The sequence below is a fragment of the Mytilus trossulus genome, chromosome 2 (assembly GCF_036588685.1).
Source record: "Mytilus trossulus isolate FHL-02 chromosome 2, PNRI_Mtr1.1.1.hap1, whole genome shotgun sequence".
Lineage (NCBI taxonomy): Eukaryota > Metazoa > Mollusca > Bivalvia > Mytilida > Mytilidae > Mytilus > Mytilus trossulus.
The window spans coordinates 61,286,639-61,306,996 of NC_086374.1; the positions used below are offsets into that span (position 1 = coordinate 61,286,639).

General features: G+C 32.5%; 1 protein-coding gene across 2 annotated transcripts in view; it reads left to right on the plus strand.

Annotated features, from left to right (window-relative positions):
• The first annotated feature begins 2,221 nt into the window (after nt 1-2,221).
• LOC134707708 (nucleoporin NUP188-like) overlaps nt 2,222-20,358 on the plus strand; it is a 77,753-nt gene continuing 59,616 nt past the window's right edge. For both annotated transcript variants that reach the window (XM_063567709.1, XM_063567710.1), the window contains exons 1-16: nt 2,222-2,300; nt 6,564-6,621; nt 6,904-6,977; nt 7,372-7,453; nt 9,730-9,810; nt 10,443-10,580; nt 13,287-13,343; nt 14,453-14,521; nt 15,051-15,098; nt 15,529-15,615; nt 16,744-16,820; nt 17,048-17,119; nt 17,599-17,641; nt 18,077-18,280; nt 18,645-18,743; nt 19,040-19,105. In XM_063567709.1, coding sequence (XP_063423779.1) covers nt 2,275-2,300; nt 6,564-6,621; nt 6,904-6,977; nt 7,372-7,453; nt 9,730-9,810; nt 10,443-10,580; nt 13,287-13,343; nt 14,453-14,521; nt 15,051-15,098; nt 15,529-15,615; nt 16,744-16,820; nt 17,048-17,119; nt 17,599-17,641; nt 18,077-18,280; nt 18,645-18,743; nt 19,040-19,105 — 1,281 coding nt within the window. In that variant the 5' untranslated portion in view covers nt 2,222-2,274. The remainder of the gene's footprint in view (nt 2,301-6,563; nt 6,622-6,903; nt 6,978-7,371; nt 7,454-9,729; nt 9,811-10,442; nt 10,581-13,286; nt 13,344-14,452; nt 14,522-15,050; nt 15,099-15,528; nt 15,616-16,743; nt 16,821-17,047; nt 17,120-17,598; nt 17,642-18,076; nt 18,281-18,644; nt 18,744-19,039; nt 19,106-20,358) is intronic.

The window sequence follows — 20,358 nt, forward strand, 5'->3', positions numbered from 1 at the left end:
AAATTCGTCAGGTTTGATAGCTGGGACCAAACCCTCAACCACTTTGTACAGAAATACCAGTCTTTGGCTTGTTCTTCTGGACTGTAGATTTTCGAGTTCCAGTACGGTTAGCATTTTGGTGACTGATCCTTCTTCTCTTGATTTATAGTCCACTGTGATGAATCGAGCTGCTCTTCTTTGGATTCTTTCTAATTGGTTGATGTTGTTTGATTTATAAAGGTCCCATACAATTGCCCCATATTCCATCGTAGATCTCACTAATGAAATGTGTGCTGTTTTCTTACAGTCTTTTGGGCAGAATCTTAGGTTGAGACTTAGAAGGCCTAGTGTAGAATTTTCTTTCTTAGTTACATTTGAAATGTTGGCGGTTCATTTCAGATCATCCGATATCTGTAGTCCCAGGTATGGATTGTGTTGGTCTTGTTGGAGTGTGTGTCCATCAAGGGTACAGAACTTCTGGCTTTGTTCTTAATACTCATGATGTAACATTTCTTTGCATTGAAACGCATACCACAGTCTTGTTGTAACAGTGTGTGGTCCCGTTGTGTTTTAATATTTCTGTATAGCAGTCAATCATCAGCAAAAAGTCTAATAATTGATTTTACCGAATCTGGGAGATCATTGATATGACAGAGGAAGGGAAGGGGTCCGAGTACGGTTCCTTGTGGCACTCCTGAGTCCACTGTGGCTTCTTCATATTCAACCTTCATCCTTCTCTTAGATAGAAACATTTCTACCCATTTATTCAGTGGTGCTTTCACACCATATTCATCTAGTTTGTGTAGCAGTTTGTTGTGTGGCACTGTGTCGAATGCTTTTTGAAAACATCGATTTGGTTACCAGCATCGTGTGATTTCATGAAGTCGTGCAGTGTGACTAGTAGCTGTGTTCCACACGAGTATCCGAATCTGAATCAATGGTTGACTGAGTGATGTAAGTACCCTGTGCTTGTCTAGATGGTTTACAGATGATATGTTCAAGTATTTTACACGGCTCAGTGATACCGGTCTATAATTTTCTGGTGCATGTTTGTATCCTTTTTTTTTAAAACGCTCGAAGATGTTAGCGTTTAACCATTCTTTTGGCAGTTCTCCAGTATTTATTGACTTTTGGTATATTATTGAGAGTCCTGAAGCAAGTTGTTTGGAACAATCCTTGAGGATTCTATTAGGTATACCGTCTGGTCCTGAAGCTTTTGATGGGTTAAGTTGTCTGAGTAATTTTTAAACTCCTTCGTGTTTTATTTCGAGGGATGGGGTTGAGTTCTTTATGTGTTATGTTGTTTTCTGCAGTGTTATGTCGTTGTCCCTTGTGAACACTGATTTGAATTGTTGTATCAGTAGTTCTGCCTTCCCTTTACTATCATTCACTAACTGGCCATTGCTTTTCAAGCGTGATACTCCTATGTTGTCTTGTTTTCTAGATTTTATATATTTCCAAAAAGGTTTTGGATTGTTGTTGTTTAGTCACTCCATTTAGTGGTGTTGTCGATGTATTCCCATTCAGCCTTTCGGACTTGTCTTTTGCATTCTTTTTGAAAGAGCCTGTAATTTGACAAGTCCTTAATTAGTTCCTTTTGCTTGTTGTCAGTAGCTTGATTTTGTGATTTATCCTGGGTAAGCTTGTTTTAGAGCAGATGAGTTTTGATGGTATGTTCTTGTCCAAATTTAAGTAGAGTTCGTTTTTAAATGAGTAGCATAATTTTTGTACTGTGGCGTTATTTTTACATATCTCTGATTTTGTTGGATAATGTACCCAGTTCTTCATGGAGATTTTCCCATTTTGCTTTCGAGTAAAAAGTGTATTATTTACGTTGCCGTTTACTCTTGTAGGTGTGATTTTGCCGTATCACAGTCGGGCTCCAGTCGGTTATGATCATGTCATGGTCAGATATTCCTGGAGCATTTGTTGATGTTTTGATGAGTGATGGGTTGGTGGTTAACACTATGTCCAGTATCCAGTCAGATGTTCACCTCTTGTGGTGAATCGATCTGAGTGATCGAGTGTGACATTTGGACATCCATAAGATCTTTTTGTATTTCTTCATCTTGTGCTTGATCTGTGTCGATTTCCAAGTTGTGATCCTCTTAACGTACTTGGTTAAAACTGGGATTAATATAATATGTATTGATTTATTCAAAGTTAACGACTGTTAGTTATCATTTATTTTTCGATGGGGCTTTTTCAAATAAAGTTTCTCGGAACTTTGAAGAACCGTCAATTGATTTTCATTTACGTGACTTTATTGTGTTTCCGGTAAAGAAATAAAATGTGATGGCGGGACAGCCAAAATCTGAAAGGTTGAAGATTTCCCCTTTTCCCCTTAATATATTACTATTTTGGTCGATCTTATTTAATTTCCTGAACCCATTCTTCATTTCTGTGTCGTAGTTTTAGTTTCCGTACTCCCAATATTTGAATATTGCCATTTTCCACCCTGCTTTGAAGACCGAAATTATTATGAAAATTTGAAATCTACATCTACGGCATAGCGAAGCTGGGATTAATATAATATGTATTGATTTATTCAAAGTTAATGAAAAGGGTACTTCGACCCATCACTCAAGTTTAGTTTAACTTTTGACGTCCTCCAACATGACAATAAACTTTCTATATTTACAACCAATGGTTCCAAAATTGTGCTAAAATTAAAAATTTATATACAGGTGCAGGTTAAAAAAAAATTCTACTAGTATCGATTGTCTGTGTTGCTAGCCACTACAGAGGAGCTTGGTGAGTTTGGTCTTGAATTCCTTACTGCTGTTGATCTTGAATAGTTCATTTGGTAGTTTATAATTTCCAGTCTCTGATGGTCCTAGGGAAAAAGCTGTATTTGTAGATATCTTTGTTTGGCCTGATTTGTATGTATCTTTAAGTGTTCGGTTGATGGAGTCTCAACGTTCTTCTTCGTTTTATAATGTGCGTTGGAATAGGTATAGTAACTCTTTCATGGAGGGCTTTATAAAAGAGCGTTATACATGCTATTTTTCTTCTTATATCTAGTGGTGTTAGATTTAATTCTTCTAGAAGAGTTGTTACTGTTCCAGGATCTCTTGAGTAATTGCTTTTGATAAAGCGTGCTGCATGCCGTTGGACCATCTCAATCTGATATATATGTTTTTGTAGGTGAGGGTCTCATGCACTGCAAGCGTATTCAAGGTTCGGTCGGACAAGGGCAAGATATGCTAGTTTTTTTACTTTCTCTGGACATGATCCAACATTTCTTCGTTTGAAGCCTAGTGCTTTGTTTCCTTTGGTGATAACTTTGTTAACTTGTTTGTCCCATGACATGGTGTTGGTGAGTTCAGCTCCTAGGTATGGGTTTGATGCAACTGATTCCAGGATATGACCATTGATGTTGTAGTTGAAGTTGATGGTTTTCCTTTTTTTGGTTATTGTAAGGACATAGCATTTTGAAGGATTGAATATCAATTGCCAAATTTTTGTCAATTTTACCATTTTGTCGAGATCTTCTTGTAGATGTTTGCAGTCATCCTTTGATGAGATTGCTAGGTCAAGTAGGCTATCATCTGCAAACAGGCGAATTTATGATGTAATGTCGTTCCCGATGTAGTTTATGTATAGGAGAAACAGCAATGGTCCTAAAACTGTTCCCTGTGGTACGCCAGATGTTACTTTAGCAGTACTTGATCTTTCTCCTTCCAGTGTGACTTGTTGTTCTCTTTGTGTCAGCCACGCTTCTAAGTTTTAACCATGCAAGTATGTTTCCATTGATACCATATGATGCTAGTTTCTTCAACAATCGCTGGTGTGGTACTATGTCGAATGCTTTACTAAATTCTAATATAAGCATAATGATATCTACCTGTTGGTTATGGTCCAGATTTCTAGTTATAGAAATGACAGATGTCTTACATGTACATTAAAGAAATGACCAGCTTAAAACATCTTCAAGTGAAGGAAATGGTAATGCATTTCTTCACAAATGTAAATGCAGCATCCAATTAAACTGATCATTATTTAGGTTTCAAACTCAAGGATTTTCTCATACATTTCCTATGCACTATGCTCATGTTTTAGCGTCATAGTATAAAGAACTGATTGTAACGACAGCATGATACATTGTCAATGTAACTCCTTTACAAAAAACTTGAGATTGCTCAGACTGGTCTATTTGAGTGTTGTTGAATGAATAAACCGAAATTTAAAGTCACAATCTTACAGAGAGTCTGCACCTTAAGCATGATTAACCACTAGTCCGATGCCCCAGACTAGGAAAATTTTTATTTGGACTAGCAAGTATTTGCAAAACTTTGCTTAGGCACAAAGGAGAATGGTGGAATATTGGTCTTCGAACTAGTAGTTGGAAAAGTTTTTGGTGCCGACTGTTACAAACAATATTCACTACATGTACATTGAACATGTTGAATACATTCTTATCACATATTTGTTATGAATACCTTAGGTTTTGCATATGCAATAACCTCAAAATTGCCCTGGGCAAAAAAAAAGATATTGATATTGTGCCCTGTTCCTAATGACGTGACGTCATATTGCATCCTTAATGACACGTATGTGATAAATTGCTTAAGATTTTACCTTTTACATGTATGTATCATCAAATTGTTATAATTGACCTTTTTCTCTTTTCTGCAGAACTTAAATATGTGATAAAAAGATAATAACATGTCTTTTCCATATTGGCCCGGGTATAATCCCTCGACCCATATCGGCCCTCGGTTAAAGCCTCGAGGCCGATATGGGAGTCTCGGGATGATACCAGGGCCAATATGGAAAAGGGCATGTTATAAACCTTACATATTTTACAACCAATATTGATACATTCATGACATTTCACTCTCATTAATTGTATGTACTGTGAAAGTACTTTTATTCGGGGGGGACCAATTTTTGTGGTTTTAGTGGATGACTTTATCCATGAATTTAAGTCAACAAAATATAAAAACTTCTGTCCAAATCAAGACATGGCATGCCATAAGATCTATAGAACAAATTGAATATCGCCAAATGCAATATGAACTACAACTGCAGTCAAAATAATACCCTATCATACATGTATATCTTTAAACTGTCCAACGTTTTAAATCTAAAAGATATTTTTGATTGATGAAAGTCAGATTTCCAGTGATGATATGCTATGATAAAGTGTTCATAATACTTCTATTCAGAAAATGAAAATTTCATGCTGGGAATTTGCCCCAAAGAGGGTCATTAGATGCAAAAAGCGTCAATTTTGCCGATTTTTCACCCCTTCTCTTGACCCAGAAGACCCAGGGTTGCTGGTTAAGGTATCCAGCTGTAGCCTGCGTGTGGAGTGGACCCTAGTGAACAAATTGACCCCAACAGTTGTTAGATCGGAGTGAATCTGATCTTGATTCATCAGTCTACAGAAGGTCATTTGGACCCAAAATACCGAATTTCACGATGTTTGCCGATTTTGGACTTCGAATGGACCCAAAACCGGAAGTAGTTGTTTCCTATGCGTATTTCAATAATAATAATGATCAGTAGTTATATGGCCGTGAGTTTGCACTATCTTTGCCAGTTTTATGCCTCTGAACTCCTTGTGTAAGATACAGATGTGAAGCCTACCCCTCCAGAAAACCGAGTTTTAGCCAATTTCAATTTTCCAAGTCCGTATTTGTGCTCAAAATGCTACTTATACATGAGAAACGTGAATATGGATAGCCTCAGGTTGACGGGACATACATAACTTTCAAAATAAGTATCATAAAGTGGACTTCTAAAAGTATGGAACGCCATTGGAGCCAAATAACGGTTATTAGGGTCCGCCCGTCAAAAGACGGGCACCGCATGGTAAGGGTTAACAATTTCCTTCAATCGAGACAATTTTTTAATAACAGATGAAAGTAATTATTTTCTGACATTGAAATTTGTTAAAATGTTGTCAGTTTTTAAAGGTTATCTACAAATCATTATGAAACAACATATTGTTTTAAAGAATCTTCGTTTCTGATGGAGTAAATTTTTCACTTGATTTTTTTTTCTTCAAAAAAATAAAATCCACGAATCTAAAAACCTGAGAACATGTACCTATTGCTCAAACTTCGAAAATTGATACCCACGGATTACATCACAGTATACTATTGTTCTGTCAATTTTGCACATCTATAACAATCAATACCATGACAAACTGATATGGGTGAAATAGCCTCACATAGATCTACTTTAGACCTCCAAGCAGTATCCCAGAATACTAAAAATAGAAGCCTAGGTCAATTAAATGTATTGTACGTTCATGTATCCTGAGATATATTTTTTTCTAACATGAAATGGCTACGGATAATTACTTTTGATGAAATAAACCATCCAACCAAACTGATGTCTACTGGGAGAATACTGCCAAGAATTGTAAGTCTGTATTGTTATTGTGTACAAATAGTACATATACAGACATAACAGTTGTGACATTATTCTTATTGTTCAATTAAAAAAGGAAGTTTTAGGTTATGTTCATCATGGTCATGTGTATTTTAAATAATTTTTTCATTTGTGAAGTGACTTCATTTTGTAAATTTAACTGTTGGTAAATTTTAAAGTAAAATATTTACTTATTTTAGTTTTGGAAACAGATATTTGTGGCAGCTTATTAATGGAACAGGATTTCTAAGACCAAATGTAAGTATTTAAGATTATTATTCATAAATCGTGTTCTCATGGTTTACCAAAAGAAAAAAGGAATTTGTAAATTATGCAATGAAATGTAAGGAAAATTTTGCTGATATTATATTGAGGGGGACTTCTTGTTATACAATTTGTTTTTAGCTTACTTTCAATTTCATTGTAGTTTTTGTATTTTTCTGTGTTTTACATTTAATATACTGCAATGTTTTTTATATACTACATACATGTACAATGCATAACAAAATTTAACAACTTATTTGGTTTATATATTTTAAGGAGTATGTGAAAAGAGAATTAAAAAAGAATGAAGACAAAATATCTAAAGGACTGCTGTTCTTCAGAAAGCCAGTGTAAGTATTTTGACATCTGAAAAACTAAGGACTAATAGACTGGAATCCCATTCCTTCATATTGGCCAAATCATTAAACTAAGCCACATCTCAAAGTACATGTACCAACAAAGTGAAGAAAAAAGGTAGGAACATGTAACTCCTAGTTGATCCAGTTTATATTTTAAACCAGAATTGGCAGATAGAAAATACACATGTACTTGGTTAAATCTGCCATTGAACCATGCCTACTATACACTTATGTGCCACATACTATGCCTTTTAAAAAGATGTGTTCAACTTTCTAGAGTGTGGATTCAGATACATTGTACATATAAATTGAAACTTAAAAAAAAGTACCTTATCAATTATAGCAGTAACAAAGAAAATTATTAATGGTGTGGGTTTTTTTCCAGAACTGTAGCTGGAGATGTTTTGAAAGAGAAGAAGCTGTCAAAAGTTCATCATGATTTTCTCATAAAGCTTAGCAGTTTTCTGGTATTGTGTCATAAAAAAGATTTTTATATCATTGTAATGTTGTAAAGTCAGGGATGTCATAAGAAGCCGGCAACCGGCGAAATGCGCCGGATATTTCTGCTTTGGCGCCGGCTACTTCAAAATTGTCAAAAATAATATTTTAAAAAATGTTCAATTTTTCCCTAGTCGATGAAACATTGATCATGAATTGATTATGATAGAAATTTAGACATAAACAATTCATTTTCTGAAGAACAAAAATTTCAGCATTGACTTTACAGTGTGAGGCAGATTATTTAATAAAAGGACATTTTTTTATCACTTCCACAAGTTCAAGTACTTGTTTACAAGAGAAGCGTACATCGATCTAAGTTTCGGCGGCAAAATAAGTTTGTTACTTCATTTGAACGTGATGAAAATTGACTCCAGTTAATGTTTAATCCATTTATTACATTAAAAACGTCCTATTCTGTTACAAACAGCTTGTCTAACATCGTTTATTTTTGTAAATTTTCCCGGGATTACGTCTGCCATTAAATGTTTAAACTAGAGATTGGAAACTGACTGGAATCTGTATTTTTACAATAAAAATTACGGCCCATATCTACAACCCTTGAATAGAACAGCTGAAAGAAAAAAATTGATCCCAAATGGAAAAATTATGCATTCCACACAATTTTTCAGACCTTTTTGTTAGATTTGTCAGAAGCACTGAACTTCATAAACATGATAAACAAGACAGTTTTTTTCTTATTGAAATGTAATTTTTATATTATAATTTCTTTCCCTGTCTCAGTGTCATTAAAAAAATCTTTTGTGCTAGAAATCTAGTTAGTAGTTTCTAACCAGAACCTCAACTTTAAACAACTTTGAATTTGGACTGTTACTTTAATTGTTTACTCAGATATTAATTGAACAATATAAAAAGAACATTATTCACATATGACCCTTTGTACTATACATATAGATAGTAAAGAACAAACATTGCAGCACAATGTTTGAAGGAGAACTTCTCTTTCAAATCTCACCACTCCTCCCTATCATTTCCAGAAAGAGAAGTTACCTCCCTATGATTATAAAGTAGTGTGAGCCTTGCATTATACATACAAGGATGTACTTTGGCCAGGTTCTGGAATTTCTTTCAGATGTTTGATCTTGTTTTCCCCCTATGATACACTACAGGGTAAAATATTTTGACCCATGACCATGATGACCCCATTTTCCTTTCTTTCGCCGTGAAAGGCAATGAGTTACGCCGTCAGACATTGTTGCCTGCTACTTTTATAATTTAGCCTGCTACTTTAAATCGTATTGACATCCCTGAAAGTTAAAAATATTGATGATGTTATAATTACATTTTTGTACTTTGAAAGTTGCAATAGGATAGTTCTGATAACAAGTACTCCAATTTTAAATTTTGATATCATTTGTGTACAGCATATCATGAATCTTTAAATGAAGGAATTAATTTTTTATAATTTTATATTACAGTTTTTAGTTTACTCAGTTCCTCTTTAATTTTCACAAAATGTTTCAAACAATGTGTACTTTAAAAGTAACAATGTCACTTCTTTAAACTTTTAATACAGTAAATTTATCTTGAAAAAAGTTGCTCATCAAGTTTATTTATTTTGTAGAACAGTTCATATTTCTGTGTTCTGAAAACTTGTACATTTGCTCTGAAATTTTTTGAATCCACAATACCGGTACATATTATAAAAAAAGTTTAAAGCTAATCCATGTAACTTTTGATTAACTCATAAAAGAGGGACGAAAGATACCAAAGGGACAGTCAAACTCGTAACTCTATAACAAACTGACAACGCCATGGCTAAAAATGAAAAAGACAAACAGAAAACAATAGTACACATGACACAACATAGAAAACTAAAGAATAAACAACACGAACCCCACCAAAAACTAGGGGTGATCTCAGGTGCTCCGGAAGGGTAAGCAGATCCTGCTCCACATGCGGCACCCGTCGTGTTGCTTATGTGATTACAAATCCGGTAAATAATAAATCATAACATGTGGTTCCTCCTCTTATGTCAATATTGTGACCTTGAGTTACTCCTCTTATGTCATTATTGTGACCTTGAGTTACTCCTCTTATGTCATTATTGTGACCTTGAGTTACTCCTCTTATGTCATTATTGTGACCTTGAGTTAAACACAGCTTGACCACAAATAGAAGTTTATTGATTCCCCAGTTTATTAAGATTGTCTTAAACAGTAAATATATTTTTGGGACTTTTTTCCAAGAGAAACGAAATTTTATTTTGATTTTTCTTTTGCAGGGACTAGATGAAGAGGGGAGTTATGAATTGTTTAATTCGTTTTTAGCCAGTGATTACAGAGGATCACAGAAGAATCTTCAGGTAGTCACATACAGTTTTGTATTTTTATGCCCCCGCCTTAGCAGAAGGCCGTCTGTATGTTAATTCCAAAATTGGTTTCTATTCTTTAACTTTAGTTTGCCTGAACCGAATGGTATGTAACTTATACACAATGCTAATTACCATAAAACAGAAGTCAAGTTTGAAATTTTGTGGCGTCACTTTTACCATTTTAGAGATATTCACAGTTACAAATGGGAAAATTGCTGTTCTAAAAATATAAATGAAGTCATTTTTAAAATCTTCTTTGATTTTTATCTTAAAGTTTAACATACAAAAGCTTATGAATATGAGTTAGGCTTATTATGAGTTAAGATTTTGCATTCATAACTATTATGCCCTTTATGTCACTGGAGGAGACATTAAGTGTTGCCCTTTTTTTAGTTTGTGTCAACCAAATGTTATGAAACTTATAATGAATGCTAAAATACCACACAACACAGATCAAGCTTGAATTTAGGTGGCATCATATTTACCCTTCTCATTATATTGAGGATAAAACAAGAATTTTGAAATACCCTATTTCTTAATTTTTAAATTTCAATATAAGATTTATGATTTTTTTCCATAGCAAATTTTGTCAAATCTAATGATGAATTTACGTTTGTTTTCAGTCTTTACTTAGTAATGATAGACATTGTCAGAGTTTGATTTACAAAGTGAGAGACTACTACTTTACAGAGAGATTATATCTTCTACAGTGTATAAAAGTGGTCATCAATTTTTGGCAGGATGATGCACATCCTTATAAGGTACTTATGTCATGAACTTATTGTGAAAAAGTTCAATATTACAGAAAAATGCCTTTAGTGTGTAGATCTGCATGCAAGACTATGTAAAAACTAAACCATTTTACATTTATACCCTATACCCCAAAAAATTGTACTACCCAACAAAATAGTGAATTCTCAATAAAAGACAATATTCTGACATGATGAAAAAATGAATACCCAATACTATAGGGTTATTGCATGAATATTGAGAAATATTGTCCCAAGTAGAATTTTATATTGCACTAGCTTGCGAGTGCAATATATGTTCTACGAGGGACAATATTCCCCAATATTCATACAATAACCCTTTTATTATAGTATTAATGTATGGACTTTTTCATTTTGGTCCTGTAACATGCCCAAGGTGTTAATAATGGCCAAGGATGGTTGTAATGGCCCTGAGGCAACGCCGAGGGCCATTACAACTGTCCGAGGCCATTATTAATATCAAGGGCATGTTACAGGGCCAATATGAAAAAGTCCATATATTGATACTTTTATTAACTAACTATAAAGGCAACTTCATTCAAGAACAGTCTTCGAGTCTCAGATCCAAATTATACAGCTATCCCCAAACTACAACAGGACCAATACAGAAAAGCCTGTTTCATAAAAATTTTAGTAAATGGTTTTAATTCTTCGATTATACAAAGAGTAAAAAACTTACCGTGAAGAAGATACAGGAATTTCATAGCTGAACTTCAACTTGTCTTTTCGCATTCAATTTCGCATAGAATTTTAGTCAACATTGTGACTGTCAGATGTAATTTCTGATTTCTCATCCAAGTACTTAATTTTATGCTATTAAAATTCATTTCATCTAGCAAATAAAAAGTAGCTGGGAAGAATAAATCAGACAGTTTAACTATTCTAAAGTCTGCATTCTGAGGATTGAACAACGGAAATGAAACAGTGATAATAATCGAAAATCGTTCTCGAAAAAGGCTGTGAAATATTTCCATTTCAAGTCGCTACAAAACCATGTTAATGAACATCATTTAAACTTATTTTTATGATATTAAGTTTAAAAAAGAATAAAAAAATGTCACACTTATCTAAAGAAATAAAGGACATTTTGTTTTAATCGATGTCCCGTTTCATCTGTTTATAATGCACGACTGTGATTTCATAATGCACGGGTGTGGTTTCGTAATGCATGACTGAGATTTCCTAATGCATGACTGAGATCTCGTAATGACTGGCTGTAGCAATTTCTCCGTTCATAATGACCAGATGTCGAAATTTTCCTTTTATAAAGCATGGGCATTTCTATACATATTGTAGTAAGTTGGTTAATAATGTAAAAGTAATACATTGTATAATATTAGAAAGTAAAAATTGGTTTAAACTAAGAATTTGTCATTGATGACGTCATGAATTTTGAAATTTATTGCAAGCTAACTTTTGGTTACTTTCTGTGGGAAATTTATATTGCTATGCAATAAATGTATTTATTGTATAGCAATATAATATTTCCTACAGAACGTAACTAAAGTTAGCATGCAATAAATCTTTAAAATTCATGACGTCATCAACGTTAAAATCTTAGTTTAAACCAATTTTTACTTTCAAATATTATATTGCTATACAATAAAAGGGTTATTGCATGAATATTGTCCCCCTTAGAACATATATTGCACTCGCCAGCTCCTGCAATATAAAATTCTACTCGGGACAATATTTTCCAATTTTAGTGCAATAACCCTATATTACTTTTCATATAGCTGGATATCAGGTATTACATCTGAGTGTTCTTTAGCAGAAATATAAACTTTTAAACAGATACCTAGCAAGGCTACTAAGGGCTTTTTTCCAGAATTAATTGTATTTGGGATGGGGTGTCCGAAGGCACTTTTATTAAAATTTGATAGGTTGTTATATTGTAGGACATTTGAAGGAAATGTCTTATTAGAAATTTAAGCATAGTTGGGTCAAATAAAAAGTACCTTCTGACCCTCCCCAACCCCCTTATAAAAAAGAATATTAGTACTTGCTATTGTGAATGGAAATGGTCTAAATATTTTTTGAATTGTAGTGAATCTGAAGTTAAGATACATGTATATATACTATTTGACATTTACATTGTATCTACAAGTTTATTTACTATGCATCTGAGGCAGGGTTCATGGTATTTTGTGCAACAATAGCTTAGATAAGTAATTTATAAACTATTGTTACTTTAAAAATGCAATGTGTTTATAAGTAGAAAAATGTAACTAAATGAATTTTGCAAACATTCTCATTACAGATAATTTCCAAATGCATGTAAGGCAAAACTTTGGTTGGCTTGTTTGCTTTGTTTGTATAATTGTCTTTACAAGCTTTGTAAATAAGATTGAAATCTTTAAACAATATATAAAGGCATAGTTTAACCTGAATATATAATATTTGAATTTAATTGGGTGTTATCCTAATGATTGTACAATATAAAAACAAAGCAAGCAAGCTAACCAAAGTCTTGCTTTACATGCATTAGGAAATAAGCTGTAATGCAAAATTTACTCCATGTACACTAACAGGAATCATATCGAAAAATTTTCTTGTGAAAAGTTGCCAAGTGTGTAATTCTGAGTTGATAGTGGTAATGCAACAATTTTGATAAAAAAAAAATGACATGTTGTGATGTAGTTAATGCTTAATGAAAGGTCTTATATCTACATGCCCCTATATTTAATGTTTTTTTAGGATGAATTCCAACAGATTATGGAAGTTCTCAATACTGATGGTCTGCTTTTTAAAAAGGTAATATTTTGTGTTTACATTAGTGAGATTTATACTAGTTTATAGTAATTTATCATTGGTATAATTTTGATAAGAAAAGAACCTTCCAACCAAACTGATGCCTACCTGACTGCTTGTATGTGTGTTTTAAAACACATTTATTAATCGCACACTCATCTTTTTATGCCCTTGAAACAGTTGAAAAAAGTTTATAATTATTACTTTCACTATAATTTTTGATCAAGTCAAATTCAGTAAGGCACCATTTGAAATTACTTTTTTGGGCAGTTTAGGGAAATCCTTAACCACTGTTATTCCTTACTGGGAATTCTGAGTGGAAGAGTATAACTCCTGTGTGTTACTCTCTTGACATATAGAGTGAAATTCTTGTCTTCTCCTTACATCTAATGAGACAAAAACTGTTTTTCTTTTCTATTGATTGTTGTGCTTCGTCTATAATTTATCTTCTCACTTTTGGAATGACAGAATCAAATTTGACTTGTCACTAGTAACAACCTAACATTAACACCACTTGACCTAAATTCAAGGCAACAAATTCTGCTTCGTTCCACATTACCTCCACATAAAATGAAGGGTAACTTCAATCTGAGTTTGCCACAGGTTAAGATACTCACAGTATGTAACTTTGACCCTGATTAAAATGGCATAGTGTGAGAATGGGGTATTATTTTACTTTCTTAGATATGACAGATATTTTTATGCCCCACCTTCGATAGTAGAGGGGCATTATGTTTTCTGGTCTGTGGGTCCGTTCGTTCTTTCATTTGTTTGTCCAGTTTCAGGTTAAAGTTTTTGGTCGAGGTAGTTTTTGATGAAGTTGAATTCTAATCAACTTGAAACTTAGTATATATGTTCCTTATGATATGATCTTTCTAATTTTAATGTCAAAATAGAGTTCTGACCCCATTTTTACAGTCCACTGAACATAGAAAATGATAGTGCAAGTGGGGCATCTGTGTACTGGGGACACAGTCTTGTTTTATGTATGCATAAACACTTTTCAAAAAATAAAAAATATAAAAAAATAAGGGAAAATCCCTATGTATCTAAAAAGTTATTTTGTTCAATTTAGTACCAAACTTAATATGTATTCATTTCTATACCTATAGATTGACGAGCAGCTGAAATGGGTACTTGATGAAAATCTACCTACTTGGGAAACACACAGTGTTCTTATGGTAAGTGGGATTATTAACACATGTGATAATGTCTTTTAAAAATCAGAAACTGGAAATGATAAAACGTAGTGACTTAAATAGGTTAGGAAAATTATTTTAACCCTTTTTTCTGAAAATTATGTTATATATTTAACAGTCAATCATTTCAAGTGTAGACGTTAGGAGATAATAATTAATAAGTTAAAGGGTAGAATACTGTGGATTTATTACTATTCACTAATTACAAATTTTCATGGATTTCGTGGTTCAAGTGAACCACAAATTCCAATGTACAGCAAATTCCCATTTTCTATAAGAATGTATACAGATTTGGTCTAAACCACGAAATCAAATATCCACCAAAAATGCAAGTTTTCGCCAATTTTGACGAATTTGGTACCAATGGAAAAAAAAGAATCCCCAGTAAATTCTTTAATCTTTTATGGAATTTAAACCCATGTTCTGCAATTCATCAGCTGAATTAAAGTTATCCTTTACAGTTAATGAAGGATCAGAACTTATGTATATTTTTATATTCATTCTCTTTTAGACTGACAGACAAGCACTTATATGGGCACATCAGAATCTCAAAGAACAGGTAAACCCATTTCACTTAAATTACTTAGAAAATGTTATCAAAGTAACAAAAGAAGTTGTTACAAACATCTTCCATTCTTAAAGCAACATGTTAACATGAAAAGCAGAATAAGTTTAAAAGAAAATATCTATTGTGTACCCAATTGTGCCTTTCCATAGATTCACCTGATAGTTACCTGTCCATTCAAACTTTAGCCAGTTCTATTGTCCCATTGAACAAATAGGTATTGTTCTCTTGTTTTCTTGTAAGAGAAATCTATCACTCATTGATTAATCTATCCTGAATAAAAAGTTTATCTGCTTAATGAGAATGAAAAAGAACATTAAAAAAATTAGAAATATTGTGAACCTTTAATACTTTGAAGAAGAAAATATTGTGTTTATTTTTGTTCAGTTTTACTTGTCTATACTATATTTTGTATATGTTGTAGAGTGAATTATTGGAAATATTCTTAATTTACTTAAAAGACTTTGAGATCAGTGTGGATCAGTTGATAGAGTTAATAGAAACATTCAGAGTAAGTAGCAGTAAATAATATCACCTAACTGCAGTATCTCATCTTTAGAAGTAAAAAAAAAAATACATGAGGAGCCTCGGTGGCAGAGTGGTCTAAGTAGTTATTACTGTAATCACTAGCCAGTCAACATGAAGTTGTAAGTTTGAACCCCTCTTGTGGGGGTGCACTCTACTCCTATCTTTATTGACTAGGACTGTCAGTTTTCCTTTCAAAGGTCTGTAATTTACTCGAGGAACTCTAGCTTCCTACATCAATAAGAACTGTCCGCCATGAAATAGCCCAAAAGCCGGGCTTAAATGTGGTGTTAAAACACACAAAAATCAAATAAAAAATCCATGAAAATTTTAAGAAATTTATAAATGATATAAACACAGATATTCAAGTTAAAAGTTGATATATATGTAACCCTGTCAAGAAAATTACATACATTCTGCATGGTGCATGAATCGGGTAACTGTTCTAAAATATCAATGGTGTCAATATTAAAGTAATATTCAAAATTGTCTTCTGTGTTCCATATTTGTAGTTGAACAAACTAGGAAGATATCTTTAACTCATACATAGCATTGTTGCTCACAAGTACTTAAATTAATCATTAGTTTGGTTTATGGTAATTGGGACAACATCCCTAAGGCGCCTTGAAATTAGGAACTCAAAAGTCACGTGTAAACAAAAATTCTCTGTGTAGTGATAATTGACACTTTTCTATGATAAAGAAGTGACTGAGCTTAACCATTTGAGTTAATTTAGAAAGTAAGGGAACACAGAATAAATGTGTAAAATCTATGGAGCTATTAAATGTGTTCAAAGTATTAAATTTTTCAAAGAACATATTGTGTTAAAAATGGGATTTTTTACCATGAGGAGCTGCATCACAAAAGGATACTTGGGGTTTGCTAATTTACGGAAAAAGTAATCTCACTTCGTACCCCGAAAATTTAATCACATATGTCAAAATGTCTCAGCAGCTTCGAAACAAGCCATCACACATATTCAAGTTAACGATATGGTCTGAGCAACAGAAGAAAACGTTACCATTACCGCCTATGGAGAAACTAATACGCATCTAAACCCAATTAGCATACTTTTGTTGTTGTTATATGTCACACTTATTATTTCTTTAAACAGAGACATGGATTTGGCAGACGACAGAGTTATAAACACATCTTACGAGAAACAGCAGAGCAGTTTATTAGAAAAATTGGGTAAATTTTTATTTTGCTGAAGAACAGACTCTCATGACAGAATTTAAACCTGTTCAAATTGAACTAAAACTTGTTACTAGATATTTTTGAAAATCTATTCCACATCTAACCAGTAGAAATTAAATGAATGTCTAATATAAACAAAGTTCTCAAGTCAGAAGGGGTTTGTGTTAACACAATGCACTTTCTTTTAAAACAGATTTAGAAATATTATTTTCTTTTTACAGATACCTAGAAGTGTTGATTTTATTAGAAGCAGTAGATTTGGAAACCTTGCATGTCTGTAACCAACTTGGAAGGTGATTATTTGGAAGACTTGACTTCAAATAAAATAGATACAAAGCACAATATATAATATGATTGTATTAACCAGAAAATGCTTAGAATACAAGCCTTTTAGAGACATAGAATTGGAGATTAACCAGAATTTATGGATTTCAAAACAACATAGTAAAAAAAGCCATTGTGAAAGCACAGATTCTGGTTACTTTTGCATCTTGTTTTGTTCATGGTTCTTGTTTTGTCTGAAATAAAAGTTCAAGGTTGATAGGTTTTTAAAAAGTTTTAGGTGGTATTTAAGTAATATGACAAAAGAAATTGAAGAAAAAAGTCCTCATATAGAACATAGCTAAAGTAAGAATCACACATGAAATTTCCAAATACACACTTTTTACGTACAATTTAAAATGAATTAATGAAAAATGTAAGATTTATTTTTAAGCGCAAATATCTTGTTTTGAGTGTATTTTCATTCATGTCATATTTTGATATTTTACAGTTTTGATGACCATTTTATTCTAAAAGATGAAGACTTGTACAAGGTAAGAGCTGTTGTCTTCTATAGAAACAAATATCCTTTTGAATAAAAGTTATTGTACTTAAATCTAACTGTACAAATTATCTGATGTATAACCTGATTTTTTTCACAGCAGTTACTGGAAACTGTTAAGAGGGGTTCTTTATCACTTATTTTGCAATTAAGATAAAATTGCAAAAGTGTCTTCTTGTTTAAAATTATTCATTAAAGAAAATATGAAAAACAGACAAGAATATTGAAAAATAAAATATTAGCACTAAAAAATTCTGTAAAAAATAAGGCACTTTATATCATCTCCAATGAAGTAGAACATATATATACTAAACCTACAATGAGAATTATAAAAAGGAAAAAAAATCAAAGTTTTGGTATTGTAGAAGGTTTCATTTTACAGTTATAACATCGGGACTTTGACTCATAAAATTATTGCATTCTTCAGAAAGTAGATAAGATAGTGACATCAATGGGATCAGAGCCTTGCCATGGTCCTATACTGCTGTGCTGGGCTACAATAAGACTTTTGTACGGGGACAAGTCAGACCTGAACATAACTAGAAAGCTTGGTAATCTAGCCATACAGCTTAGAGTGTTTGATGTGCTTTTTAACTTACTCAACACAGAACCATTTAATGGTAAAACTACAGTAAGTAAATAGGAATAAACAAGAATGTTAGATCACTATTAAATTAAAGAAATTGCTCACAACTGCAGTACAAAACAAAATTATCATTGAACAAAAGAAAATTGAAGGTGTATATTGAATCGTATTCATTTTTTTTTTTACAATGACTGAAATTCAAGGCTCAAATTAAGACTTTTAATAGTAACTAAAAAGATGGAGACTTTTATTATATAACTAAAACATTTTAGCCAAGATGCTTAATGACTTGCAATATAGTTAAGGAATATAATTTGATTTTGTTGGTACATCTTTTTTGTATTGTAAAAAATAGCTGATAAATCTTTAATATCTACAATAATTTATTATGTGATATTTGTTATTTCAGTATGTGTGTTCTGTTGCTCAGTTTGTGTTGTATAACTTATTTGTTAATGTTATGTCTGCATTTGAGGAGTCAACATTAGGCAGGGACAGAGAAATTGAGGTAAGGGGGAATGTGTCTGCAGTTTGATCATTGTTATTTGAATACCTTCAGAATTATTCTAAAAGGGACTGAAAATTCTTTCCAACATTTTATTTTATTTATTGCATTTTAATTTTTTACACTCATTGTTATTACCAAATATAAGAACATACAATTCTTATCTTGTCTAGATTTATTAAATAAATTTCGCCCCACTTTCAAATTCTTAAGCTTATTCCAACATATGTTTAAATGGAAAAGACCAAGCACTCAGATTAGAATAATTATTTTTTAATTGATTTTTAATTATCATTCAGATGTTACACAAAGATCTCTGCCAGATTCTAAAGTTGGAATACTGTGTTGAAGATTTCTGGCAGAAGGTAAGCAACCAGCTTTACCAAGACAAACGTGGTTGATTCTAGATGGTAGAAAGGGTTAAACATATTTTTTTTCTAAATACGAGTGTAAACAAGCATAGTAAAGGATAAGCACTGTAATTGATTTGATTTAGTTGTTTTGATAAGCCTTGATATTTAAACATAAAAATTCAGAATGGAAATGGGGAATATGTCAAAGAGACAACAACCTATCCAAAGAGCAGATAACAGCTGAAGGCCACCAATGGGTCTTCAATGAAGCAAGAGAATCCCTCACCTGGAGGTAGGTCTCAGCTTGTCCCTAAATAAAATGTGTACTAGTTCAGTGGAAATGGACATCATACTAAACTCCAAAACTACTGTTATACAATTTTTATTCACATGGTGATTAACTTATACACATTTTTGTCGAGCCTATGACTTTAGTCGAAAAAGCGCGACTAAGCGATCCTACATTCCGTCGTCATCGGCGGCATCAACAAATATTCACTCTGTGGTTAAAGTTTTTGAAATTTCAATAACTTTCTTAAACTATACTGGATTTCTACCAAACTTTGACAGAAGCTTGTTTATGATCATAGGATAGTATCCAAAAGTAAATTTTGTAAAAATAAAATTCCATTTTTTCCGTATTTTACTATAAATGGACTTAGTTTTTTCTGAGGGGAAACAAAACATTCACTCTGTGGTTAAAGTTTTTAGAATTTTAATAACTTTCTCCAACTGTCCTGGGTTTGTACCAAACTTGGACAGAAGCTTGTTTATGATAATAAGATAGTATCCAGAAGTAAATTTTGTAGAAATAAAATTCCATTTTTTCCGTATTTTACTATAAATGGACTTAGTTTTTTCTGCGGGGAAACAAAACATTCACTCTGTGGTTAAAGTTTTTAGAATTTTAATAACTTTCTCCAACTATCCTGGGTTTGTACCAAACTTGGACAGAAGCTTGTTTATGATCATAAGATAGTATCCAGAAGTAAATTTTGTAAATAAATAAATCCATTTTTTCAATATTTTACTTTTAAATAGACTTAGTTTTTCTGTGGGGAACCATTACATTCACTCTGTTGTTAAAGTTTTTAAAATTTTAATAACTTTCTTAAACTATCCTGGGTTTGTACCAAACTTTGACAGAAGCTTATTTATGATCATAAGATTGTATCCAGAAGTAAAGTTTGTAAAAAGGTTACTCCGTTTTTTTCTGTATTTTACTTTTTAATGGACTTTTCTCATCACTTGGCGTCCGTCATCTG